Genomic DNA, 27,876 nt, shown 5'->3' on the forward strand with positions numbered 1-27,876 from the left:
TTTATTTACTTCCATATATATATTTCTACATTATTTTTCATTATCTTTTTTATATTATATAATTACTCTTCCGTTTTATCTTTTACTGAGTTTTTACTTAATTGTATTAATGTATATTTAATTGTAACTGAAGAACTGTTTTATCGTTGATATAAAAGTAATAATAATAATTATACGACAATGATTTCCATCTGTTGTAAATCGACAAGATTTTAGGGAACTTTATATTTCTTGTGGGCTTTCACGATGACACATATCACGATAAAACTTCCGGGACATTATGTCGATCGATCATGTCGCACGTGTGTAAAATACACAATTTGTTCGCTCGTATATGAGGGGATAGTCTATTCTATAAATCTATATTATCTTAATCTTTTCATCTCCGCCATAAATCAAGCGAATATCCGTGTTTATTTGCCAGGAAATTTTTAACAATTTTAATCTATTCCTTCTTTGTTTTTTTTTTAATTTATTTTTATAACATAAAAGTCGTATCTATTTCTAAAAACTACTTTGTTCTGAATTATATTGTTATACGTATTTATAATATAACTATATTTTCGTTGTTTTATTTTCTTTAAAAATAAAGTTTGAAGTAATCTAATAAATTTTCTTATTATTTTTTTTCGCCGTTTTAGCAACTTTATGGATATTCCGGCGGATTTTTAGCATTCTGGAGGTGGCGAAGCTGCCTGTCTCGTAGCGAGGACAAAGTCTCCATTGTGGGATTGTCGATTTTTGCGTATTCATTTTTGGGTATAGAGATCTCTAAAACAGACGGCACAGGCGGAAATTTGCCGTAGCCCACATCCGCGCTTTTTACACGAAAGAGGCAAAAAGATGTTAGTCGTCGTCGTAAATTGACGCTCGTAAAACCGTTCGACTTTAATGCGGCTTTCATGGGATTTCGACGTGTAGTCCAATTCGCCTCCTCCGCAAGAAGATTTTGCTATTTTCTTTTATTCTTTTGACGTTGCTTCAACAGTTCGATATATATACAATTTTTAGTTATTCACAAAATTTATCGACGGGGTTTTTTTTAGAATAAAATATTCCATGTAAGAAAGAATTTTCTGTAAAATTTGTACAAAAATAAGAGGTAGAGAAGAGAGCGATTATGCAAAAGCAAATCTTTATATAAATCACGTATATTGTTAGAGGGATGTAAATAATAATTTATTTTTTAAATAATGCGTTTAAAAATAATTTTTAAAATCTTTTTTACGCGTCTTAATTTCTTTTCTCTTTGAGCTTTTTTCTTTTCATTTTTTTATTGATTAAATTGCGAATTTTCTTGACGTGATGGATATAACATCTTTAATTTAAGAATATTCTTGTCTTCCTAAATCACATAAATTTATGAATCTTGTATATGTATGTATAGCAGACGCGAAACGTAATGATACTCTTGAATCGCGCGTCAATCGGTTCACTAACCTCCGCCATCCAAAATATGCGGTTGGTTCCGCGTTCTATATCGCGATATGTAATTATTCTGAAGTCTGCACTCGAGATCACATGCGTTACACGCGGTACGATCTTGTCGGAATTAGGCCGCCCACGTTCGCTCGTCGTCGACACGTCGAAAAAGCGCTATAAAAGCTTTCGGTGGCCAGATGGGCACCGGTTGCGCAAGCTCCCTCTCTCCCTCTCTCTCTCTCTCTTTATTTCTCTCTCTGTCTTTCGCGTTCTCTCTCTCCTTGTCCTTCTTCTTCATTTTTTGTCGCGATCTATCTTCCTGCTTCTACGAGAAATGCGAAAGCGATTTTGATTTGCGACATACGCATATTCCATCATTAAAAAAAGTAATATTTCTATATATAATACAAAATACTTTTTATAACAAGACACAGATAGAATATTTTTATTTAAATCCGAGAGAAGAATAGAAGAGAAAGAGGTAATTTTACATCGTGTACGGAATTCGGAGTTAGAAATGTGAAACACATATGTTCTTTCGAGAAGCTCTCTTCCAAATGTCTCTCTCTTTCCTCCCTTCCCTCCTCTCTTTCTCTCTCTCTCTGTCTTTGGGGAAAGATTAATTATCATCTACTCAATATACGTAAGGAGGGGAAGGATGCTGGGATCGAGATCGAGCAATGCAGGGATTCCGAGAATTAGATACCGGCTGCTTCCTAGAAACGAGGCAAGACGCAACACATGCCGTATAATATATGTGTATATATACAATATATATATATATATATATATATATATATATTATATATATTTATAAAAAACTATCCATTGATATCAGATTAATCTTCAAGAGATATTTAAGAGAGAAACGATGTTTGATTTCGCGAGTATTGTTTGGAATGGCCATTTCTTTTGTCCTTACTGATTGTGAGAAGAACTTAAATTTATTTTTATAGAAAGTTCAATTAACTTACACAATATTTATACAGAAAAAGATATAAGAAGTATGTAAATTTGGTGGACTAAACACATGTATTACTTCAATTTTTTGCCTACTTTTGAAAAGTTCTCGAATACATAATATAACTATATGATAATTATGAAGTTAATATGCAGAAATAAATTAAACGATATGCATATATTTATGCTTAAACCGTAGAGAATATTATAAAGAAGATTTTTTGACTTTTAGATTCGTTTTTTTTAATTCGATAATATAATTTTTTTTAACTTAAAATGATGTATTCTTGTCCTTCTGGGTTGAACAAATTTCGTGCACTGTGTTTCGGAGAAAGATCTTGGGTAGAGAAAATCGGTCGAATACCGGCGAATCTGAATGTGCCATACGTCAAAATCAAACGATTCCTATTTATAAATTTAACGGCGCGGTAAGCCAGCGGTGGCTTCGATCGGACACCTGTTCTCATTCAAACAAACGTGAATTATTATTTCAAACTGCAACGCTGCCAGTAAACCGCCAGACATCTCCGCCTGCGATTTTGGGAGTAACTTACCATCTTGTATCGTCTTTCAACCTACGACAAAATCTATACGAATATTAACGAAGAATGCTATAAGATTTTGTAATGCGCGTTCAATTTAATTTACGACTAAAATAAATAATATTTTGCCAAAAATATCATTTAATCGTTAAGTTACGCAAAGCCACTTTTATTGTTTAACTCTCTTTTTTTTCATATTCCATAAAACTTTTTATAATATTTTACTTTAAGATTTTCGTAATAAATGAATATATTAAGAGCTAAATTCTTGTATACAGAATTTACGAATAAAAATTAAAATACTTAATATATTTACAAATATGTGGAATATATTTCCAAGATATAATTTCAAAAAGTTCGAAGATTAAAAATCAAGGTCTATTTATTCTTGTTCTTTTTGAGTTTTGAAATCAAAATGCAACTGGTAAAATGTCTGACTTGACCGCCATTAAAAATGCGAGAAGAGAAAACACACAAGCGTGTGTTTGCTCAAGTTCTCTTTCGTTTCGAGCGCATCCCACGTCTTCCACCTCGGCACATATAGGTCACTGGGTGCCGGAGAGGACCCTTTGTCACGCGCGCGCATGTGGGCCCCGAAAGATCTCAGGCCTGAGGAAGTCGATGTTTCTTCTTTTACGTTCTCTTCTTTTTGCTCGCGAGCAGAAGAAACGGGCGGAGGAGGAAGAGGAGGAGGAGGAGGAACCGGAGTGGAAGGTTGAGAGAAGGAGGAGGAGTTGCAAGGGCATTAGGCCCCCCCGAATACGGAACGATAAAATTCTTACGAAACACCCGCATGTGCAGACAGCGAAAGGGAAAAGCGGTCCTCCTCCTCCGCGATTAAGCAACTCCGCGACTATAGCTGGAGAATTTGATGTCTCCGGTTAAAAAAACATTTAACCGTCGAAAACACGTGGCATTCGCCATTGATCGTAAATGTCTTTTTAATATCCTATGTTTCTATTTCTTGCTAAAGTGTCATTCCTTCGAAGATGTAAATTCTTATATTCAAGTGCTGATTCTTAATTAACTTACAATATTCTGTAGTTTCCTCTAATTGTATGTTTCACTCTTATTGATTTTGAATTAATGGATGTAAAGCTTAAACGGATTTACAATATCCTGTATTAATATTGAATGTGCTTGTTCAAATAAATGCGCGAGAAGAGTGAAATAGCGACCGGCCGGAAGTTGCGAATTCTCTCCGAGAGGATTGTCAGCGAGCGAACGCGGTGATGAGCCATGTCGCGAGATCTCGACGCGTTTGCGCTTCGGAGAAAATATGTATCTTAATGCTATCTTTAATGATTTATTCACGGAGATAAAACAGCGCTACGAGTGCCGGCGCGATTGAGAGGAATGTAGTGAATTGAGGTCGAAGCGAAGTGGAAGACGCGAGATGCGCGAGATGTAAGAGTGTCAGCATCTTCGAGAGCTCGAAGATGCTGAGGAGCGACACGTATGTAAGCATTAATTGAATCGCGTTACGTAATTCAACGAGAGATTTCGAAAAAATACGTTTCCTAACAAAAAGATCATAGTTATTCCTTTTTTTCGGTTGTAGAAAATTTTCTACAATCCGGGGCATAATCGAGCGAGACACATCCTTTAAAATACTTTTTACTGTAAGTAACAGAGCTTGACTTGTCAAGAGAGTTGAACGCGATATGGAATAAAATTTCGAGACAACATGTAAGATCGATACGTACAGAGCAATACTCGACGGATATACAAATTGGATTTAAATTTATTCATGATCAATACCTATACTCTGTACGAAGTCGCTGATTCATTACCACTATCTGATAGGGTAACGTTAATCGATGATTTATAAGATACGAAAGACCGTGAAAGTGACAGAGCGACGAGTTGTTGTTAAATATGAAAGTTGATAGTAATTGAAATAAATTTCTCGAGTTGGAACGCAACTGTATGTATGCAAAATATCTTCGTAATTATGACAGTAAAACGAGGTATAAAAAAACTTTCCTTTTATTAATATCTATTTATAATTTATACTTATTATATTTATATCTATTTATATACATGTATTTTAGCACGCGCGATTTTATAATATAATATATAATTATAGCTATCTACATATTATATAACGTTGACATTTAAAGTTAATTTATTTAGAGATATTTTAAATTCTTTATTTTGCATGGAATGATCTAAATTTGCTGGTAAAGACGCTACGATTTTTCTACGCATTTCCGGCGTTACGTAATCCTGTCATCAGTAGTCCGCGCTCGTAAAAATATTGAAGTATAATGAATACCCGGTGTATCCGGTGCGTAAAAAAATGTGCGAGAAAATTCGTCGTGGGTGGGCCACAAGCAAGCAAGCCGGTGAGCAAGAACTAAAAGGTTGTCAATCCCTGTCAAGAGTAATTTTGATAGACGCGTCCACCGGAGATCGGCCAAACGCAACCAGACAGATAATCAGTCAATTTTTCAACGCCTAATCGCGGCTGAAAACGCGGCGTCGAAAGAGAAACGGCGTAAAGAAATTCTTGAATTTGATCGAGAAAAAAATAAAATGTAGTTTGTCGATAAGACATTCTGATTTTTCTGTGCAATTTGAAAAGCATGTGTTACGTAATCCTTATGAATGATTTGCGCACAAGATATTGAAGTATAATAAAGACTCGGAACATTAGACGTGCAGTTTTCCGCCCGGCTACTTTACATGCTCGACCACGCTTACTAAATACGAAGTATAATAAATATTCATATTTATTATACTCTTATAATTCATAAATATTTAAATCACTCATATAATTCACAATTTATGATTTTCATATAAATTATTATGATTCGTATGTATAATATTATGTTGTGAATATTTATAATTTAATTTAAAAGCTACGCTTCTGATAAAAAAAAGGGAAACCTAATAGGAGTGAAACGCTTATATCCAGTTTCGTGTTCTTATATACTTTTGTCTGAACATGAAAAAATTAATTATTTGGTATTTGACGCATTAACTTTTTACATTGTAACAAACAAGCAAAAAGTGTGTCGAATATGAACAAATATTTTAATGTATTTAATTATTAATTTAAGATTAACGTTTTAAAAAATGAATTGTAATACCTATTAAACGCAATTGGTGGAATTCTCACCGCTCGACAAGATCGTCTTCCTGGTCATATCTCGTTATCGGCAATTCAATTGTACAGGTGCTGCCGAGTCGGCTCGGTCCGTAGGCGGGTGCATATACATCGATCATTGATAGATCGCGAAGGTTGCGATCGCATCGATAAGAATCTGCCGTGATGCGGCTACGGTATTGATGTCCTACGGGAAAAAGCAAAGATACATATTTATATTTTAGTGTGATTTTAGTATTTATATTTAATATTTTTAAAATGTGACAGTTCAATATTTAAGCTATGATATTTATATGAAAGATATTAGGTATCTGGTATATGTTGTGTATATCAAGAAGATCCTATTGTACTACGAAGATACTTTATTATATGTATATACATATATGTAATTCGAGATGTAATTGTGAAGAAGGTAGTTGCGTAATACAATTGGAACTTCTTGGATGTGCACATGTATAAGTATATGTATATATACACCTAAATATACTTTATAATATAAAATATTTATAATATAATAAAAATGACACTTTCAATGCAAAACAAGTATGTGTTGCACATTTATCTATTGGCGCTTTTGTGTCACCGTGATTATGAAATAGTACGTACATGTGACGTGAATATTTCGATAAAATGCGCGAAATAGACTCACGACTTTCCAGATAATCGGATTATTCATTTTCGCGATAGTGCGCCAAACAAGAGTAACTATTATACGATATATTTCACGCGACGCAATAACAGGCGTCAGTCTTTCTCGGGAATTCCGGAGACCGAAGCACACGGAGCAAGCGATAGAGAACGACATCCTCGTTTGCGGTTTTCACAGGATAATTTATTTTAAGAGTTCGCACGGGTCTCCATGGATCTCGGCTTAATTATAGGCCACGTTGAAAGGCCCTAAAATTATAGGCTCGCTTTGGTCCTTATGAATATACGTGTTTCGTTTTATGTGCAGTTGTTTCAATTCGATCTTCTGCGCTTTATTTCAATCGTAATAAAGACAAGTATGTGCCAATTTGGCACTGCCAAATTGCCTTTATTACTATTACATTCTGATTTTTTATTCGTCAAGTTAATATCTGTTTTTCTTTCTTGTGTTTATTTCAATCTCCTTCAATTTTCTTTATTACTCCAACCTATCAAAATTGCTACTGAAACTAATTTTAGAATCCAGCATTTTCGAAATGCCTAATTACATGTATACCTCCAGAACGCTTTAAGATTTAATTAATTTTAATCAAAATTATAAAAATATAATGACTATAAAATTATAAAAATATAAGAAATAATTAATAAGCATAAGGCCGCCGAATGCATACATTTCAAAATTCTCAATTTTCAATTCTTTTCAAACTTTAATTTTCTGTAAAATTTTTTCATATTTTTTCGCTGAAGAGTTAATAAAATAAAAGCCAAGAATAAATTTCCTTTTTATCTTCGAAACATTCAATTAAGCTTAGCACGCTTTCAGGCTTAATTAGTTTCACGCGACGCCCTTTGGTTGGTATGTCCAGGTTAGATAAATGGTGAGAGCCCAGCGCAAGCCATGTACAATCTGAACGTGAACGTGAATCCCAGCCCGACCGGGGCCGCGGGTCTTCTCGGTGTCACGGCGGCGGCGGCCGAGGTCACGCCAAGGACACCGGAAATCGTAAATTCGCTGATCGCCATGACCAATCCCTTCGAGGGTTACGGCAGCGGCAACGAGAAGGGCATGCGGGACCGTACGGACTCGACCAGCAGCGGCGAACCGAGCCCGCCAAGCGTCCAGCACACCTGTAGTCAGCTTATCAAAGAAGGTAAATGAAGAATACATTCTCGACATTCATTACATCGTATTAATTGTTACATATATAATGTGTTCTAGTGAGTAAAATTTAATTGCGAAGAATTTCTATAAAATAAACTCGAGAAGTCGACAATAACAAAGATAACGGACGAAAATCTATTAAATATATCGTGAGATTTTCACAGAATGTTAATTAAAAATTTAATATATTGAAATATTTGTTACTCTTAAAAAGTTAAATAAAATAGTATATGTATATACGTATGCATGTAGGATGTGTCGAATATTTTAGATTTACCTTGCATATTTATCAAGAAAATTAAAATTTGACCTAGTACCTAGCAAAAGTAACATATTTAATTTTTTTTTTCTAAATCTGCTATAAAATAAATATTTACTCTTTTACTCTTGCTATTTATTTTTTTTATGTGTACCTACTTTTGATAAATGTCGGAGCAAATATTAATTGCTTCATATCTTTTATAAAGCACGCAAACGCGAGAAAAGTCTGAGCTAAAAAATCTAAGCGAGATTTGCTCGCATTGCACCCACTTTATCCACATTTAACAAATGTCAATGACAATCTGGCTTGTTATTCTGCTCGTTAACATAATGTACTTCTCTTTCCTTTCCTCTTTAATCTTTTTGCCTTCACTATGTACACAGCGCAACGCATTAAATAGCAAATCCTGTTTCTTTCAAATTACGGATTACGCAACATACGCACACACGCAATCACAAAGGAGGATCGTTATCGTAATTGCCTTTGCGGTTTTGTTCGCACCGGTGGCGCTGATCTGTTATCCTAACTGCCAAATTAATTAATTGACATTTTTTTAATTGACTTAACATGCAGAATAATGTAGAATACGTGGATGTGTGTAGAGTGAAGCGACACACAATCTATTATCTTTGATAATAGGTTGTGTGCCGCGATCGCTGACACAAATGATCCTTAATTATTGCGATTTAATCCCTCGAAGGTCACGAGAGTGTCCTTGTACCGCGAGGAAATATTAGCGATCACTGTCATTTTCTATGACATTATAATATACGTGCGTTGCAACACATTTTCGAGTCCACTCTCCGGAAGTCTGTAATTTATTGTGGCATTAAGGAACACAGACGAAATAAAGAATTATATTCGCGCAATCTATTCGATCTTTTGATTTTATATAATGAATATGATTTTCAAGTTATTTTTACACATTACAGTTAAAGTTCTCTTTATGGTTTCCAAAAAATGAGTAAAAGAAGAAAATGAATTGATGAAGTAAAAGTCATATAGAAAATCTCAGAAAATGCACTGTTACAAATTTTAGTAATTAAAAAAAAATTACAAACCAATTATTTTGACTGTCTTGATAATTTCAGTGCAGTACTTTCGATGATGCTAATAAAAAATCTTGCCATCTTTTAAAGTTAAAATTATATTGGAACTGAAATAAAAAATCAGAGTTAATTTAAACAAATTTTTATTTTATATTTTAATGCGAAATAATGAGGAAAGGAACTCCTCCTTTTCATTACAGCGTCTAATTATTTTCTGGGTAATTTTAATGGATTCGCATTCTCCGCTTATAGCGAGAATGATGGCTATTTTGGCCTCGGTAATATACCTGGGAGCGAAATTAATCAATGGAAATTAATTAAACTCTCCTTTGGACAGGGCTGAAGTTAACGCTGCAGACGAAGAGGCGGGCGAACAGTAGTGGCGACGACAGCAAGAAAAAGACGAAGAAGGAGGACGGCAGCGGCGCCGACGACGAGGAAGAGGACGAGGCGAGCAACAACAACAACAAAGCTGGTGTAAGTAAATCTTTGCATTTCTTTACTATTCTCCTTAGAATCAACTTCACGCAGAGTTTTTTTTTCGAAAGCTTCTTGGTAAGAATTGTCACTTTTCATACTCATTCTTAACCCTTTGTACCTTTTGATTAATTCTTCAACTTGATTATATAAATGATATTAAGTATCACAAAAGTAAAGAATCATTAGTTAATAGCTTATCTCTTAGGAATCTTTAGAAAATAAATTATTATTTGTAATTTTATTTATTGTCGAGGAATGCTATTAATATTAAAACTGCAAAATTTATAGCTTAATAAAATATTTAAAGTATTCAATAAAATAAAATTAATTTGGACTACAGAGGGTTAAAATTCCAGATTCTGTAGAAGATAATTTCTTTTTTTTTTTTTAAGGATTTTTATGTAGTTGATGATTTATAAACAATAAATGAAATTTTATGATTGCCTTTCTCTGAACTTTATTTCCCAGTCCCTTCCTTTATTAATTCTAATGTGAACATTCAGGGAGGAGTAATAAAGTAAAAGAGATGTTACGTTGCATTATAATTTCTAATAGAAAATTAATAGATTATAATTTTGATATAAAATCAGGAGAAATTATACATAAAATTTCAACGACTTGGTCAAAAATTACTTGATATCTTTTTACTGCAAAAAGGAATCCCTGAATCTTTTCGGTAGTATTGATTTTCCAGAAAAGTGACAATTCTGCTCACTAAAAACGAAACTGAAAAATATGCAAGCAAATTAAAAGCATAAGATATAACAAACTCGAATTCGTATAAAAATCTTACGAAGAAAAACAAATTAACCGTCAAATTTTTATTATTTTTTAAATTATAGATTACATATTTTACACTCCCGTGTAAAAAGTCTCCAATTATTTTGATTTGATTGAGATAGTATTGTTGGATCTGTTCGTTTTAATTGCATTTTTCACACTATACTTCTTTCTTACTTTTTTTCAATTTTTCTTTCTTATTATTTATATAATATATAAATTGATATAAATTGATCATCAAAAGAAATGTCACACATCGTTATTTTGAGTGAAAAAATCGAAAAAAATGCAGTTAAAACGAGCAATTTAAGTGGTTGAATGAAACACGCGCGAATACATAGCGACTCGATTCCATCTTAGCAATTCTGGCAATAGCTTAGAGACTCGTTCCCAGACCAGACAACGAATCCTTTCGATTCTCCATGTCCTTGGCTGCCGTTGCGACTTAAACTCGCGTGCGCGAATAAATTAATTCCGACAGGCGCCGTGTGTCCAGCCATTTTGGCAGTTTCGGCATTCGCGAATTTGCATGCCGCACATAGAATCGTTTGTTTACGGCACGAAATGCAAGCTGCTAAAATTAGCGGACTCTTGAAAGCGCAAAGAAGTAACGCGCTTGCATTTTAATCGCTATACGGATCACGTTTGTAATCGCGATTTAAAAAAATTATACATTTCTATTCTTTTAATATTTCCATTTCTATTTTCATGTCATGTTTTTGAGTAGATTTCACGCTGCTAACATTGCTATCCTAAATATATAGGATAATGAATACCGTACGTGCAACTCCGTAATAAAATTTCACAACATATATTTCGTATTTTATTTTTGGAGTAACTCGTAAGTATATAACACCGAAATTTATTAATCTGTACAGAACTGTATACATTGTGAACTTTACAAATAAATTTTTTTTATCAAACATTAAATTTATCGTGACTGTTAAGAAAGGTCAGGATATGTCTAAATGGTTTAAATATAAATAAGATAAAAATGAGTATAATAACATCGTGGCTTAAATATAATTCAGAAGTGCATTATAACATGTACTCGCATAACTCCTTATCCAAAGATCATGCCGAACTCCATTCGAATCCGTCGTTGATTAACACCTCTATGTCTATCCTCGCTAATTCTTGCTAATGCGCGTGAAAGTGCAACGAGCTGCAAACCATTAGAATCTTCTCTCAAACGATTTTGCCTATCGTTATTATTCAATAGACAAGCGATGAATGTTTACATAAAATATTTGCGCGATTTTCATCGATCAAAATCACAAAAACCTCAAAATATAGGGACTCAGATACATTTCGCGTCTAGATTTTTTAACGGCGAGATTCGGAGAACACCCAAGAAATTTCCCAACTCTTTTAAGAACTCCTTTTCACATCTCCAGGACATTAAAAGCTTCGCGAATTGTAAGAATATAAACAAATAAAATCTTTTAACGATAAAAATAAAGATTTCAGAAATCTTGCTTCTCTAAAAGAAAGTAGCCGGGAACGAGAGTACCCGCCTTCTTGTCTTTTGCAAATTGGAGAAGTCCAAAACTATTTCCTGTATAAACTCCTTTAAGGCCTCTTTTAAAGCCTTCGACATCTCGAAATTTCCGACATCTCAGGATCTCAACGGGATCTTCAAGGCCTACTTTTTACATCTCAAAGCCGGGATTTCAAAAGTTCCAAACCCGAAGAACCGAAATAACCGCAATTTCCTAAAAACAATTGAAGATACCCAAGAAATTTCCTTATTCTCCCGAAAGGATATGGACATCAGGATAAAAAATGCGGAAATCCTTTGCTCGTTGCAGCTGACGCCGGAGGACGAGGAACGGCGCCGGCGGCGGCGCGAGCGCAACAAAATTGCGGCGACCAAGTGTCGGCTGAAGAAGCGCGAGAAAACGGTGATTCTCGTGCAGGAATCCGAAATCCTCGAGACCCAAAACCACGACCTGAAGTCCCAGATCCAAGAGTTGGAGACACAGAGGCGCAGGCTGGTCGACATGCTGAGCCTCCACGGTCCTACCTGCTTGAAGGGCGTGGACACGACGTCGTTTCAGCAGTTCGCCGAGCCCCTTCATCTCCCCAGCTATCAGGACAATTTTGTGCCACAGCAACCCCCGCCGGCCCTAAATCAGCCGCAGAACTGCGTCACCGAGTATCCGGTGAAGGTCGAGGAGTACGAGACCGATTTCTACCGACAGGGTAGCCCCTTCGTGCCGACAACGTCGGACGCCGGTTGCACGGTTTAGCGAAACGGCGAAAATCGTTTTTCTTCGCCATCTCGAGGGAGGGAGGATCGCCGAGAAGCCCGGAGCGCGTGTATAATAATTGAAGGTTCTTGGAGTATTAGAGACGGTCTCACCAACATTAATTTAGTTTAGCCAAGATACAGAACTTCAAAAGATATTTAATTGTAAGGCCGGTATTCATAGTCACTTCAGATCATCTTCAGATACTCCGTAGCTAATGAAACGAGTCGTACAGCATCTAAAGATAAACTTGAGACGATCTTAAATATAAGATCTGACCGTGAATACCGCTCTAAAAGATATCTGAGGAACATACTTTCATAAAAAAAAAAAAAAAAAATAAATATATATTTTTTGTTCCACAGATAGATGATAATATTAACGAAGATTGAAAATTATATGGTGAATGTTAATTGTTGGTGAAAGTGACTCTCTTCGCGAATTCAATTTTAATGATATTTTGTATAAAATTTCATTGAGAGTTATGAGAAAGTGTTTGAAAGAAATTTTAATATTTGATATTAATATCTATCAGAGTGTATATTTTATATTACATATTCTATAGTTTGCATGTCAGAATTTTTTATTTCACATTTTATAAATTCTAGTTATTAATTAAGTAGAATATTATATACACACAAAAGTTTTATTTTTGAGTTATATTTTTCAATGAACAATATACTTTGCTCGTTGAAATGGTTGGCGTCAGGATGCCGATAACGGCAGGATTATAAGCATTCCATGTACAAGATATCGGAGAATTGAGAAAGTGATTTCGTTGATTATCTTTAATTCTTATCTCGTTAATTTTTTTTTATTTAATTCTTAACTTTTTAGTTTTTTAAACGAGCCATCCGAGCTTCTCACCGTTCGTCTTTCCCGATCGTAAGTCCGTAGCTCGTAAGTCGATTATTATATCGTAAACGCGAACAATGATTTTTATCTTTCGTCTTCCTCTTCATCTGTCGATCTTTCCTCTCCCTTCTTTCTTGTTTCACCTTTTCCCTTTTTTTTCTAACGAGCTCTTGTTATACTCGAAAAACGTTCGACGTAGAGAACGCTTGAAGACATTCCTTCGTAATAACCGTACTGTGACATTCTCTTATAAGGCCTTTAATTAATAATATAATCGATATGTAAGATAAAGACGGACTGTCCAGCGATGCTCGCTCCTTTGCAAGAATTATTGTTACAGTTATTTAGGATATCTGATAAAAATTATTATAACTTGCTATATATCAATAGAACAATTTTTTCCGCGATTAAGAATATTACTAATTTTTTAATTATGTTAATTGCACTATTTTTTTAATCTTTTCGAAACTGATTTCAGTTTCGATAATTTTAATTAACTAAAAATAACTCGCTTCTCTATTAGCAACGAGACTTTGAAAGTCTCTCGGAAAGTCTGCTTCTATATTTTTCAGCGAGTTCGGACTCGAATACAATATCCTCTTTATTTCCTTTTTCATGCTCGTCGCGCCGATGAAAAAACTAGTGAGACGAGTGAGCATCGCTAAAAGATATTCCGTTGTTAAATAATAAGCGAAAATCGAGACACCGCGTCGAATATTGACGACAATTGGAGAGAATTATTTTCAAAGCGCTTTAAACTCACACTTGTCAAAAAAGCATGAAAAACTTTAAAACTCTCGAAATGGGATTTAATATTCGAAAAATTTGTTTGAGATTGGTTTCGAGGTTCTAGAAAACTTTTATATCAATTCAATAGTAATGCGGGTAACTCCCATTTGAGAAAGGATTTTAAACGTTTTGGAAATAAGTTCTTTAATTTTGTGAAGCGCGTGTCTCTGATTTGCGAGACAGTGAGAAAGAAAGTACACGCGAGTACCCCGGTGTAGATAAGTCTGCTCTATCATTGATATTGATTATCAAGGAGTCGATAACATGCGTTCAGAGGATACTTATAATTATATGAGTAACGAGAATGATATTTAATATTATATATGTACGTACGCATATATTTTATACAAATGCATATTATATGTTATATATAATATGCGTATATATTATTATATATTATATATATGTATATTTATACATGTAACATATACATATATATAATATACAATGCGCGAACAATTGCATAAATAAGTGCACGCCATTAACAATTAATGAACACTTAATTACATGACGATTATTAAACATTAGATTCGTTGGAGAACCGAGAATTACGTGCCTAACGACATACCTCAATTTAGCTTCGTTTTATTCTCCCTCAGTGCGTTTGCAAATTGAGATTTTATTGCGGTTAAGTTCTTGGATTTAGTTACCAATAATCATATGAAAACTTATGCAAATAGATAAAAACAGCACGGAAATGCCAAAGAAAACTGAGAAAGCACGATATAACGTGTTGTTAATTCTAATCATTGTTACAATACAAGTTTGGCGAGCAAATTCTATATGTTCAAATTCAATTTTTTAGAATTACTTAATACTTTTAAAATAAAAAAATAACAAGTTTTGATTTAAATATATTTTTCTTATAATTACAAATATATATCCAGTTTTCGTTTTGAAATAATTTTAAATCGTTTGAAAGATTCATCTTTATTTTATTTTTTAATTTGGCAAGCGCACTTTGGGCTACGCTTATAAGATGATTTCTCACGTAATCTATGGAAGTTAGTCTGATCGTTAGCGGAATGCGCTGTAATTATTTTAATTAACGAAGAAAAACGCTTATACAAATCCGCGGACTAAACGACTTTTCCTATTCGGAGTGTGTGTTGCTACAGATTGATAAAATAATTCTTGCTAATAATACGAAACCCGAGAAACTTTTCCGCCGCTTCGCGAGCAAAGCAAAGCGGGACAAAGTCTTTCGTGTTTTTCCCTCTCTTTCCCTTCGATAGTATACGGAATTTACGAAATCATGTAAAATCCAAGTATGACTTTTAATCTATAAATCGCAAAGAGAGAGAGAGAGAGAGAGAGAGAGAGAGAGAGAGAGAGAGAGAAAGTATGGCAGTCGTGCCAGTATCACACAACAGCGATACGTGAATGGTGCTAGAAATATTACCTTCTTTTTATAGAATTTTTATCAAGTTGCCAGAACAGAGTATTTAATAGTTTAATGTGCCCTTAGGGGGACAATAAACTTCTATCTATTTAATAGTTTAATGTGTATTAAATGTTAGATTGGGAGATATTTTATTTCGAAATTGGAAAGTAATATTATTAAGCTAATGTTTCACAGCTCCGATATTAAGAACTCCATTAAAAGCGCTTTGGTAAATTTACATTTGCGCAATTCTTGCGATTTTAAATAGCCCGTTCTATTCGAATACTGCCAATACTAAGATCCCGGATATCGTGGCTTCTAGTATCTAAGGACTCGTTTATTTCTTTTTTTTTTATCATCGAGGAATTCTTTTTTCTTTTAGAAAATATAAGCGCCGCTTTTTGGAGCTATGTTAAGTTGCGAAATAGTAAAAGAAAACTGCGTGCCAGATTTTTACAAGATCATTATTATATCTTTTACGTATATTACTCAGTACCTGGCTATGGTTTTCCATGCAACGTGGCCGTTTTTCTCAAAAAAAAATTTTTTTTATTGATACACACTGCGCGAACAAGATAAACGGTCAACAAAATTTTATCGTTATAACCTGAGAAAAAATTTTATTCTTCAAATAAAAGTGTCTTCAATACTAAAAAATGACTTTTAGGATTCCTTTCATGCTAGGATTTTACTCATATGGAAATTTTGATTTGAATTAAAATGTTATCATAAAAGAACTTAATTGATACATAAGAATAAGATAAATCGAAACTATTTATTTCGTTTATTTCTGTATTTTCAAACAAGACGGTTGCGATTGTGTCTTAGAGTTTGTTTATCTATGTTCAAGATGTCGTAACCACACACATTTCTTAATTTTATTTTAAATCTCGTTCTTATTTTTCATTGGATATATAATTAGTAAAAAAAGAAGGTAGGTAATTTTTTAGACAACTATTTTATTACAAAACTCATTAATATTACACGCGGGTCTCTCTCACCTACCTCACTCACGAAATTAAATCAATACATAGCAAATACATTTTTGTATTATAAATAAGAGTAAGAAGGGACATGCAACAACGGAAATAGTCTTACAGAACCTTATCAATAATTTTCTTAAGAATATTGATGAGAATCTTCAGGATTAATTTTATGAACCTCTGAAAATAAAAAAAGAATTACGTTTAATTATCTTCTCGAATGATTAAAGATAAAGTGGCGATCCTGTGAATACTCACACAATGATATTGTTGATTGGAATGTGGATTAGCTTAACAAAGAACCCTATGAAGCCCATTATACAGAAACCAATCGCAGTAGCAATTGCAATCTTCTGAAATTCTGTAATAGATAAAAAGCGAGTTGTGACTAATCGTCATAATCGTTGTTTCATATTCACGTCATCAAAATTAAATTACCTTTACGATCTGGCTTGGTGCATCTTTTGACAAGCCGGATGCTATCCTTGGCAAACTGACGGCCAGGTTCGGTGAGCTTCTTGATTTGATCCATGGCGATTGGGATACTGCGAAAGAAATAGAAGTACAGTTTCGAAAACATCTGATCAGCCAAACATAAATATCTAAAGTATATTCCAATTTTCAGACGTTCTTCGAGCTTTCATATTGAGCAACAGTGGTCGACCATATTTTATGATAATACTATAACAGTAAATCTGTTTTTTCTTTGTAGTTATACTTTTTGTACTTAAAATAAAATAGGCAAATAATTAGACATTGCGGAGAAAAAGAAAAGTGCTGAAAAGTTGATTGCAAAACACAAATTTATTATTACATTCGTGTCAAAATATAGTCCATGAAAGATACTATATATATTCTTAGCATACAGATACAAGATGTCTATATTTTCATATAGTAAATAAAATCTGTATTATGAGAACCTTTAACTTTTGTACGTAGGCAAAAGAAAAGTATTGATCGACCATTTTGCACAACACTGCAAATCTTGTGTCACGATACTTCGGTTCGCCAAAAATACTTGATTCGTATGTGAAGTACTCTTGGGCATCAATGTGACAAATGAGATCTGGGTTATGTCGGGAAGTTCGAATCTTTTCACAAAGAACCACGCAGGCAGATACTCGTCTCGCGAGAAGAGAACAAAATTCGTACGCAAAGATATAATCGAACAAGACAGAGATATGCGATACTCACGTTACGCGTTCCACACGAGCGCACCGCACGAAATGTCGTTTTTAATGAACGTTGGGACGCACGGCTCTGCGCGATGCGCGAGTACTCAAAACACGCTACGTGGACGGTGCGCTGTCAGGACGTCACTTCCTCACGATTGATGCTGGCACTGCTGGCAACAGCGGAGCGCTGAGGCGCCGCGACGCGGCAGTCATTTAAACACCCGTGATAAGATCTCAGTCGATATCGCTGCATGTGGGGACTCAAAGGGTATAATGAATACCGTCCTAAGATTGATATGCAAAAACGGGTTCTTTAAAAATTGTCTGAGAAATTAGGGAATCTTCTATTTTGTACTTTTACAAAACTTGTTGTTTTGGTCGATTAGATGTTGTGGTTCAAAGAGCAAGATAGATTTTTCGAATGGTTCCTACTTTTCATTCCTTAATTGAAAATTAAAGAAGTTTTTTTTTATAATTAAATATAAAAATAAGAATACACAATTTTAACAAGTTCAAGCATAATTTGTCTCAATAGTTTTGTAACAAAAATTCGATGTAACGTGAGCTCACATATGAACGAGAAATGAAGTTCGCGTCAAACCATTCATGAAACCATTTACAATGACAATAGTCTATCATTAGCGTAATGAGATAGATTACGTTTTCGTAATTTATCTCGTTAGATAAGCAGCGATGCGCTTATAAATTTAGGCGCGAGGATTGCACGCAACGTCATTAATATTTGCGTGAAAATCGTGGAAGCAACATGACGCGAATCAGTGTCGCTTTTTCGCTGTTATGTGCTTTGTGCGGCATAGCATCCTCCTTTGCTTTCGTTTTCGAGGACTGCGGTAAGTGCGTACTCTATAATAATTTTGGAGAATTTTTCTCCAAGAAGGGGCTATTTGAGTCAGAGAAAAAAAATTGGGTAAAGAATTTTCAAGACATTTACTTGGAAGCCCAGGGGTTCAAAGAGCCTTTGGGGGCAAACAACAGGTAAAAACACTGAATTAGTCTTAATAAAAATTAATAAATTAATGCGGAATATAATTAGAGCCCCATGACTTAGAAAGCCTCTCCCTATTCCAAAGTATCCTGAATCACGTGAGATGTTCTTTTTTTACTATTTCTTTGGACAATTTAAAATCAACTTTATTTGAATAAAAATGTAACTTTGACGTATTAATAAAATATATAATAGATAATAAATATTAGTAGATAAGTTTGAAAACTGAAGGAATTACAATCATTCCGATGTATTATTAGCTTTGCTATGGAAAAATAATTTTCAGATTTGTCACAGAGTTTGCAATCAAAAAGTAATTTTAAAATATCCTGTATATTATATTGGCTTTCTTCAGTTTCTTTAAAGCATTGATAAAAACCATCCATTATAAAATCGGTCATTAATTTTGATCGAAGGAAAGAAAAAACAAGTACAAACAACAATTAAATTCGACTAATTTCATAAAAATGACAGACGATGTATAAGAATCTTATGGAATCGCTCGAAAATCCCTGTCAGTAATAGCGTATTATTAATTGTTCGGCTTTTATCGTTAATTATAAATTGGGGGGAGAATTTACACAATGAGAAATCCTTTTAATATCAAGACTGCCGGAAGCTATTAGCAACATTACACGTTAAGCTACTTAATTACGCATGCTTTGGATGTTCGTCTGATTATATATAATTATGTTGCAGCTCACACGTAACTTTCTATTATCATGATATGTAATTACAGCAAATCAGCGATATAAAGAGAGATCGCCTTCACGCGATTCGAACGTTTATGCGATCGTTGATTAAGTTCATTAATTTCAATTACATCAAATTATTACAAACAATGCAATTTGCAAATATATTTATAATGCAAATCATTTGTTTGATGATAATGTATACCTAATAAAATTTCAAATCTACTTCAGGTTCGGAGTTAGCTAAGATCAATGAGATCGAGATTTCAAGCTGCGATGTGTCCGATGAGAAATGCGTGTTAACCCGTGGCGAGGACATACACGTAAAAGCCAAAGTTACGCCAAGTTAGTAAAATAATAACTAGTAAGAAAATAATATTTCAGTCGCATACTTTTTTCAACGTTATTAGAAAAAATTTGATTCCTGGGAAGAGCATTGTATGTATAATTATCGATAAACTTAGAACTTTAAGTCGTAATTTTACGATAAAGATAAATAATTTTACTTATAAAATATCAATTAAAAATATCGTATTAATATATTTTTCTGCAGACACAGATATTACGGAAGTCAAAGTATTTGCATATGGAGTGATACTCGACGTGGCTGTACCCTTTCCCCTGAAAAAGCCTGATGTGTGCAAAAATCCGGATTCCGGACTCAAATGTCCTTTGAAAAAGGATCAGGAGGTTAATTATAAAGCTACGTTCGTTGTGGAAAAGAAGACCCCTACGGTAATTTCGCTTTGAGTCACATTGTTAATCTACATTTCTTCTCCTTTTTCATCTATATTACTTATTGTTAGTCTAGATTTTCCAAATTTTTTAATTCTTAAAATTTTAATTATCTCGTTAATAAAATCATCTCCGTTTTGTTTAGTTGAGCGTCGACGTTATGTGGGAATTTAAAAACGAGAAAGACGAGAAAATTATATGCATAAAATTCCCGGTGAAGATTGTATAAGATGTAGCTGGTATTTTTGTAGCGACTATGACAGATTATTATCGAAATAAACACGTTACACGTTACTTGCGTTAGTTTTTAAACAATGGACCTCGCTACATTTTCAACGCATGTCGATACAAACTTTACGATTAAAATTGTTAAAATAAACGATAGAAAAAAATGGTCTCCATAACACTTGTATTTTTAATATTCTAATATTTTAATACTCTAGTCTTTTTTAAATACTCTCTCTCTCTCTCTCTCTCTCTCTCTCTCTCTCTCTCTCTCTCTCTCGATGTTCATGAGCATTTTTGAAGCAGCTCGCTCCCTCGCTTGCGAGATCGTTCGCGATCGCGACAAGCAAAAGTGAGAACGCCAAACGAGCGATCGTTCTCTTCAATCGCTTAATTGATCATTAATTTCGGCGCTTAACGAGAGGTCCGAGTTATTCACTGATACTACGTTTACGCGAGCGTTACTTTTGTAGTAACTTACGATATATAATTCCTTCGCGTAAACGGGATTTTTCTTCGCGTAAACGGGATTTTGTATAAGTAACTTACGATAATACAGAAGTAACTTACGATAATACGATAATACAGAAGTAACGCTCGCGTAAACGTAGTATGATACGTCTTCCCGCGCGATTCACTTATTCGGAGTAGAATAGTAGAAATCGCGCAGGCAAGAGACGCGAATTCCGAGGTTATATATCTCACGCGACAGGCGGGACAACGATTCTCTTAAGATTCGGATATATCGCGCTTCGAAAGCATTTATTTCTCATGCATAAATTCACTCACCGATTACGGCGTGCTGCACACGGAGACCCGCCAAATCACAGCCGGGAGGATGACACGTACGGCGTCGTCGTCAGTGTCCAGCACGACATTCGGCGTTCATTTCGCTCAACGACGACACTTCCCACTCGTTGCACACGACACGAGAAGGAACGGAATATCCGGCGTGCGTCCAGCTTACAACACACACTCCGTAACTGGATTTCTTTTCGTTCGCGAGAAAGAAATTATACACGATCGACAACGTCTCGCACCGTCGCGGTCTGAATTCAACGCGTCACGTATTTACTTGCGTGACCTGCGTCGCTTGCGCGCGCAGTTACCGCCGAGCCGCTGACAGACGTCGAACGCGATTGGCTCGCGAGTCGAGTCCCCGGGTCCGGCCAATCACGTTCCGCCGCTCCGAGCCGCCGACACGGCGCGGCGGCGCGGCGCAGCGGCGCCGGCGTAGCGGCATACTCGGGCATACCAGAACCAGACACCATACTAGGCGCTACGGCGCTACCGTTGAACGTTGGAAACGGCGTACCTTCGAAGTCGGCGTGCGATCGATCGTTCTTGTTGGCGAGCGGCCTTGCCGCTTGTTTTCTTCGACACTCGGAGTACCTGCGGAAATCATTCGGAAATGATGTCATAAAATGAAACGTTTTGATTGGATAACTCATGACGCGGCGTCGTGATGCGACGCGCGACGCGTATAGTGGAAACGCACCCTTAGGCTGAGTTTCCACTGAGCGCGTCACGCGTCGCGTCGTCACAAGTTAACCAATCCAAACATCCCATTTCATTACATTCTTGTGACGGGATCGAAATGGGATGTTTTGATTGGATGACGCGACGCGTGACGCGCTCAGTGGAAACGCACCCTTATAGTGTCCGTGCTCCGCGCGTGCCCGTCGCCGTGCTTCGTGCTGTGGATGGGTGCTGTGTGTGTTTCAGAACGCGCTCCTTCGTGCGATTGGCACTCCTGCTCCTCGTTTTGCGGGAAGAATCGACATCGACGCGCTCAAGAATTCGCAAGTGTTAATCAAGTGTCTGTCAGAACGAAATAACACGAAAGTGCCGTGCGAATCGCTCGCTCGAAACGGAGACGTCGAGGCGAGGATACGACAGTCGACAAATGTGAGTGATTTGCAGTTTCGTTGTGCATTCGCGGGCGATAATCGTTCGTCTCGCCATGTATCTGAACTCTCGAATAGTGTGTCGTGCTTTGAACGCTGTGCCGGAATTGTAGTGCGGTCTATCTCCGATTCTCTTCGAAGGGGGAAAAGAGGGCCGAGTGACAACGTGAAATCGTATCGAGTGATTCGGAGTAATAGCATATGTCGCCGTGATACAACGCCCGTTCGTTAATACTTCTTATTTTCGTGTATTTCGTGCCGCGTAAGTTAACGATCCGCGGTATTAAATGCAGGTTTACATTCGCGAGATTTATCATGCTCGATCCCGTACTGTGCATGCGATATTTAATTTTAATTGTATTTTTCATTAATCAACTGGCGTGTCTTTACTGGCCGTTCACTTGATTCGCGTAGTGTATATAGCGTCGCGCCAGGTTACCGGACGTCTTCGAACATTTCGTCGTCGTTAACGTAACGCGGTGATGAACGCGGAACGAATCGGGGCGATCGGCGTCGCGATTCTTTCAAATTTTCACGGAACTGCACTTCCTTCCCATGGGTACGACCTCGGCGAGGTGGGAAGGTTCAGTACGAGGATTTTACCCAAGCAAAACTCCTCGTTCTGCTTGGATAAAAATCTAAAAGACGGGGAAGCTAACGTACCTCCTCCGTCCGCCGATTTAATTAAACAAACGAACCGCAGTCGGTTCGTCGCGTTTGCTACCGGGAGTGTCGTATAAGTATTCGGACTAAAGGACTTTTTCAAAGCCCATTTGAATGGGCTTTATAAACGGGAGTGTCGTACAGTGTCGCGCGAGAAAGACTTTTACTGATGATTAATTAGTCCGCGCGCGATTGTAATTTATTAATTTATTATCCGCGAGTGTTTCTCGCGCGAGTGTCCTGTGCGGTGAGAGGAGGAGAGAGAAGGGGGAAATGAAATTGAAGGAGAGACCTGACGTTCTGAGAGGAGGAGGAGGTCCGAGAGAGACATCGGGCATCGGCGGAGCAACCTTGGGGTAAGTGTATCATCTCTCTTAGCTACATAAAATTAATAATTCGTTTCCATTTATTCGAATTGTTTTATCTTGATAAGTTAAAAGTAATTAAAGAAAGAGAAATATCATCTAAAATTTTATTCTCGTAAAGATCTTTTTCGGTAAAGATAATTGTATTGCCAAATATTTTATTGAAAGACGAATTAGAGTACATGTAAGAATTATTTTTTGAAATGTTGATTATTTTGCGCGCTTCTTTAATTTGAATCTTATGTTTGTATGTTACAGTATCATCGTAGCTACGTGGCTGAGTAACTCCGCCTGTTGCGTATCGGGTGTTGGTGAGTCAGAAATTTTTTTTTACTGAGGTAACGAATCTACGAATATATATATAATTAAATATAGAGCAAATGTATCTCGATACGTGTCAAATTATGACAATAAATTATAGTATAAATGTATTATATCTCGTAGATCCGTTGCCTTAAATGGATAAGCTAAAACTGATTAGGGCAAATATTTAATCTTGGTGTCACCTGTTTATTGTTGTATTTGCGATTGTGCTTGAGGAAATACTCGCACACTTCGCACGCACCGAGCTTTTAAAGAGCTCATATTATCGTTTATTTTAATGCGAATTATGTTTTGACGAACTGTCGCGTTCTATGTAAATAATTTTTAAATAAAATTTTAAATGTTAAATAAAATATATATTAAAATATTTTATTGAATCAAAATTTTATTTCGCGAATTTAAATATAAGTAAAGTACGCAGTAAATTAAATTTTTGAAATTTTTGTTACGTAAATTAATTCTACTTACAATTAAAGTAATGATTTTGGAAATATACATTTTTTAGAGCCTTACATACTGTTAAATAAATTTTTTATTTTGATTTCTTCATAAAATAATTTTTATATATTTTTTTTTTTTGAACAAAAAAGATAAGAGTAAGCACAATATTGTGTTAGGTGTTGTAAAAAAATCAACTGTAGATAGGGAAAAATTATTAATTAGTTAGGATGTGTTATTTATACCCATCTATTTCTTTCCATATACATATTTATCCAAGATTAAATATTATACAAATCGATGCAAAAAACAATATCTATATATATAATGAATAAAAAAGGTAAGAAATATTTCGATTTTATTATGCAATTTATTTCATAGAAAGCTCAATAATGATTTTAATTAATTACTCAAATTTATTTCAACAAAGCATCGATTTTACCCTAATTTTTTGTAGCCTATCCATCTAGTTTTGATTGAGAAATTGGCTTTATGCCAGTCAAGTGATATATGACGTGAGATTGTTAAATATTCTATCGAGAAACGTTGAAACTTTTTCAAGAAAATGAAAAATATAACAAGATATATTTATATCGATTATAAAAGTTTATAAAGATTTGCATATAAGTATTATTCAATTATAACAACGCGATTATTCATTAATTGTAATATCTAATTATAATACCAATTGTGTGAGAAGTTTCTTTTTTTTGGATGTCACGTCATTTATTCTGTATATCTCACTTGATATATTTTCAAGATGCGTACTGCATGAACAACATGCACAATATATTACGCATCTTCATATTTTCGCGGTCGGTTTTCGTGGTCGATTTTCGCGGTTGGTTTTTGCATTGAGAAATTTTTCGTTATTAATTTTTTAATTTCATCCATATTATAAATTTTAATTTTTTGCGGAATATAATTAAGATTAATATTAATATAACGCGAAGTAAAATTTTTTCTATAGTTGCAATTCCAAATTAAAAGAACGAGTCACAAAGAAACGGTCAATCCGTATTTTTACGCACATAACGGAACCCAGTGATAGAAATATTTTTTAATTTAATGTTGCGTAGTTAATTTTCATGAATTGATATTTTTTTTATAAATTAATTTCTCGGTGTGCATTTTTCAATACAATCGATACTCACATATAATTCGAACTTCGAACCGAACGTAATGTTATCTGTCGGTTATGATAATGATCCGACAAGGAAAGGTATTTTTTCCTTCGTATTGATCTGGTCGAAATGCGACCAGATTGTATAGGGTAAACTCGGGTAAGATGGCCATACAGGAAAGATGGCCAACCCATGTTTATTCGACGTTTCATGGCGAGCTAGATTGAAAAAACATAGGTTGGCATTCTTTCCTGTATGGCCATCTCACCCGAGTTTACCCTATGGCCAGGACACAAAGGTAGGTCTGATCTGGCCCGAAGAAAGAATATTGGATAAGATACGATAAAGGTAAGTGGTCAACGTTGACCACAATGGACTACAATGCATAAGGTAACATACACATCAGAGAAAAATAATCATTCTACAATCAAGGAAAGCATTTACTTATTTTATTTTATTTTTTTTAAGTAAGCTTTTTTACAACAAATAATATTTTCTTAATTACTAATAGTTTTCAAATATCTTGACACAAGTCTTTGAAAACCAGAATATTGTTTTGAGTAAATGTAATAAGGTACTTACAATGACTTTATGAGGTAGATTTGTGGATTAAGTATTTGATAAAGTTAAGTATCCGCAAATCTACCATAAAGTCATTGTAAGTATTACATTTACTCAAAACAATATTCTGGTTTTCGAAGACTTGTGTCAAGATATTTGAAAACTATTAGTAAGAAAATATTCTTTGTTGTAAGAAAACTTGCTTAAAAGAAATGAAATAAAATAAGTCAGTGCTTTCCTTGGCTGTAGAATAATTATTTTTGTGTGTACAAAAAAAAATATTTTTGATTTAAAAATATTTTTAGTTTCGACGTGGAAATCTTGAAATGAGATTATATTGCGTTAAACGAAGAAAACTTGCTTGAATGAAGTCATTATATAGTTCAATCAAGAAAAAAAATGTTGAAATATAAAGTTGAAATTCTTATAAGAATTTTCTTCGTTTAACGCAATATAAGCTCATTTCAAGATTTCCACGCTGAAACTAAAGATATTTTTAAATCAAGAATAATCTTTTTTTTCTGTGATACAAAATAATTTGATATATCTGTTAATTTGCCCAAAATGGGGCTACTTTCTTTATATTTCCTCGCATATGAGCGAAAGATTGAAAAACTCCCAATTATAAATCCCATACAATCGCGTGTGTTAAAACCGCCAAACAAGTCTCTTATAAATCGTGTCGCGGTATTAAATTTATATTTGATTGTAATACGGATAGGTAGGGAAATGAATAGGTAAGACTATAGATCGGAATACGGGTAGGTACACTGAGAAAAAAGTTATTAACTTGACTAAATGTGTTCAACTGATTACCATTTTTTAAATTGAAATATTCAACTAGTATTTAAATCAAATTACGTCATGTTAAATTTAATAATGTTATATTTAATTATTTAAATACTTGAATATTTTAATTTAAAAAATGGTAATCAGTTGAACACATTTAGTCAAGTTAACAACTTTTCTCTCAGTATAGGGATACAGGTAGATAGGTAGGTAGATAGGTATGCGGGCAGGTAGGGATTCGGGTAGGCAAGGATAAAGGGATATAACTCGATAGTTAAAAAAAAATTGTAGACAAAGTAATAATAAAAATGTTAATATAATAATAATAAATATAATTATATTTATTATTAATATATTTTTAATTATAACAACTCAAAAAGTGTTAAATAATACTAATTTTTATATTGAATAATTTTTATATTAAAAATTATTTAATATATTAAAAATTAGTATTTTATATTAAATAATACAAATTTTATAGACATTGTATTACACGTTATTATATTGTAAATATTGTAAATATTATGTAATCGGATGTGTATAATGTATAATAAGACAAAAATTATGACGTGTTTGGTGAATTTTTTAAAACTTATTTTAAAACAGTAGTTTTTATTAAAAGTTTTTACATTAGTTTTTATTAAACTAAAAAATTGTTAATAAATTTGGGAGATCTTTCACTAAAAATTTTGTATTAAAAAATAACTATTATGGCAAGTATTAGGTGTTTACCTATGAGGAAGCCATTATATCTACACATATATATGTATAACGGAAACTTATCTCATAGGTAAACACCTAATAATATCATTTATTAAATAACAGTGTGAAAAGGTTCGATGCTAAGGCAATGATCATTTACGTATAGAATTTTGCTTACGAAAATCGACAACACATTATTGTTAGATATTATAAAATAAATAAATTTAAGACTACATAAAATAAATAAATTAAAAAAAAAGAATGCCAACAGTACGCGGTGTTCCCAAACGGTCACCCATTTAAGTACTAACCACGCTCAACGTTGCTTGACTTAAGTGATCGGACGAGAACTTGTAGTGTACCAACGTGATTTGACCGTTGACGAAGGATCTTTCTTATAAAGAGATGACATACTTCTTTATCAATCTTTCTGTTACATTTATTATATATTTTTTAAAAGATATATGCATCAATTTGTTATTAATATTAA

At 34.4% G+C, this 27,876-nt stretch overlaps 3 protein-coding genes, 1 long non-coding RNA gene and 1 pseudogene across 10 annotated transcripts in view; 2 read left to right on the forward strand and 3 right to left on the reverse strand.

Annotated features, from left to right (window-relative positions):
- The window catches only part of Atf3 (Activating transcription factor 3), a 34,478-nt gene extending 18,426 nt beyond the window's left edge, over window positions 1-16,052 (forward strand). For 6 of the 7 annotated variants that reach the window (XM_071788367.1, XM_071788363.1, XM_071788359.1 and 3 more), the window contains 3 exons: window positions 7,551-7,835; window positions 9,495-9,634; window positions 12,181-16,052. In XM_071788367.1, the coding sequence (XP_071644468.1) occupies window positions 7,583-7,835; window positions 9,495-9,634; window positions 12,181-12,669 (882 nt within the window). In that variant the 5' untranslated portion in view covers window positions 7,551-7,582 and the 3' untranslated portion in view covers window positions 12,670-16,052. The remainder of the gene's footprint in view (window positions 1-7,550; window positions 7,836-9,494; window positions 9,635-12,180) is intronic. The other variant, XM_071788375.1, reaches the window with a different exon arrangement.
- Window positions 1-22,010, reverse strand: part of LOC139819336 (uncharacterized) — a 30,820-nt gene extending 8,810 nt beyond the window's left edge. The window contains exons 1-2 of the long non-coding RNA XR_011733702.1: window positions 21,303-22,010; window positions 6,020-6,223 (exon numbers count right to left, since the gene is read on the reverse strand). This is a non-coding gene — a long non-coding RNA (uncharacterized lncRNA). The remainder of the gene's footprint in view (window positions 1-6,019; window positions 6,224-21,302) is intronic.
- On the reverse strand, window positions 16,935-18,035 carry LOC139819226 (protein transport protein Sec61 subunit gamma). Its single transcript, XM_071788431.1, has 3 exons — window positions 17,875-18,035; window positions 17,119-17,225; window positions 16,935-17,041 (listed from the first exon to the last, which is right to left on the reverse strand). Exons 2-3 carry the CDS (start codon window positions 17,210-17,212, stop codon window positions 16,935-16,937), a joined length of 201 nt encoding a protein of 66 aa, XP_071644532.1. The 5' UTR covers window positions 17,213-17,225; window positions 17,875-18,035.
- On the forward strand, window positions 18,551-20,582 carry LOC139819219 (ecdysteroid-regulated 16 kDa protein-like). The gene is made up of 4 exons (XM_071788417.1): window positions 18,551-18,706; window positions 19,785-19,898; window positions 20,107-20,288; window positions 20,434-20,582. The coding sequence occupies exons 1-4, from the start codon at window positions 18,622-18,624 to the stop codon at window positions 20,515-20,517; spliced, it is 465 nt and encodes a 154-aa protein (XP_071644518.1). The 5' UTR covers window positions 18,551-18,621; the 3' UTR covers window positions 20,518-20,582.
- A 5,638-nt stretch (window positions 22,011-27,648) lies between the features above and the next one.
- Window positions 27,649-27,769, reverse strand: LOC139825150 (5S ribosomal RNA; annotated as a pseudogene).
- Between the last annotated feature and the right edge of the window lie 107 nt (window positions 27,770-27,876).

This window comes from Temnothorax longispinosus, chromosome 1, assembly GCF_030848805.1.
Source record: "Temnothorax longispinosus isolate EJ_2023e chromosome 1, Tlon_JGU_v1, whole genome shotgun sequence".
Lineage (NCBI taxonomy): Eukaryota > Metazoa > Arthropoda > Insecta > Hymenoptera > Formicidae > Temnothorax > Temnothorax longispinosus.

Coding starts and splice junctions, on each gene's coding strand:
- LOC139819226 (XM_071788431.1), bottom strand. CDS start 17,212: ATGGATCAAATCAAGAAGCTCACCGAACCTGGCCGTCAGTTTGCCAAG. Junction 17,042..17,118: donor CACCAAGCCAGATCGTAAAG/GTAATTTAATTT, acceptor TATCTATTACAG/AATTTCAGAAGATTGCAATT.
- LOC139819219 (XM_071788417.1), top strand. CDS start 18,622: ATGACGCGAATCAGTGTCGCTTTTTCGCTGTTATGTGCTTTGTGCGGC. Junction 18,707..19,784: donor TTTCGTTTTCGAGGACTGCG/GTAAGTGCGTAC, acceptor AATCTACTTCAG/GTTCGGAGTTAGCTAAGATC. Junction 19,899..20,106: donor AAAAGCCAAAGTTACGCCAA/GTTAGTAAAATA, acceptor ATTTTTCTGCAG/ACACAGATATTACGGAAGTC.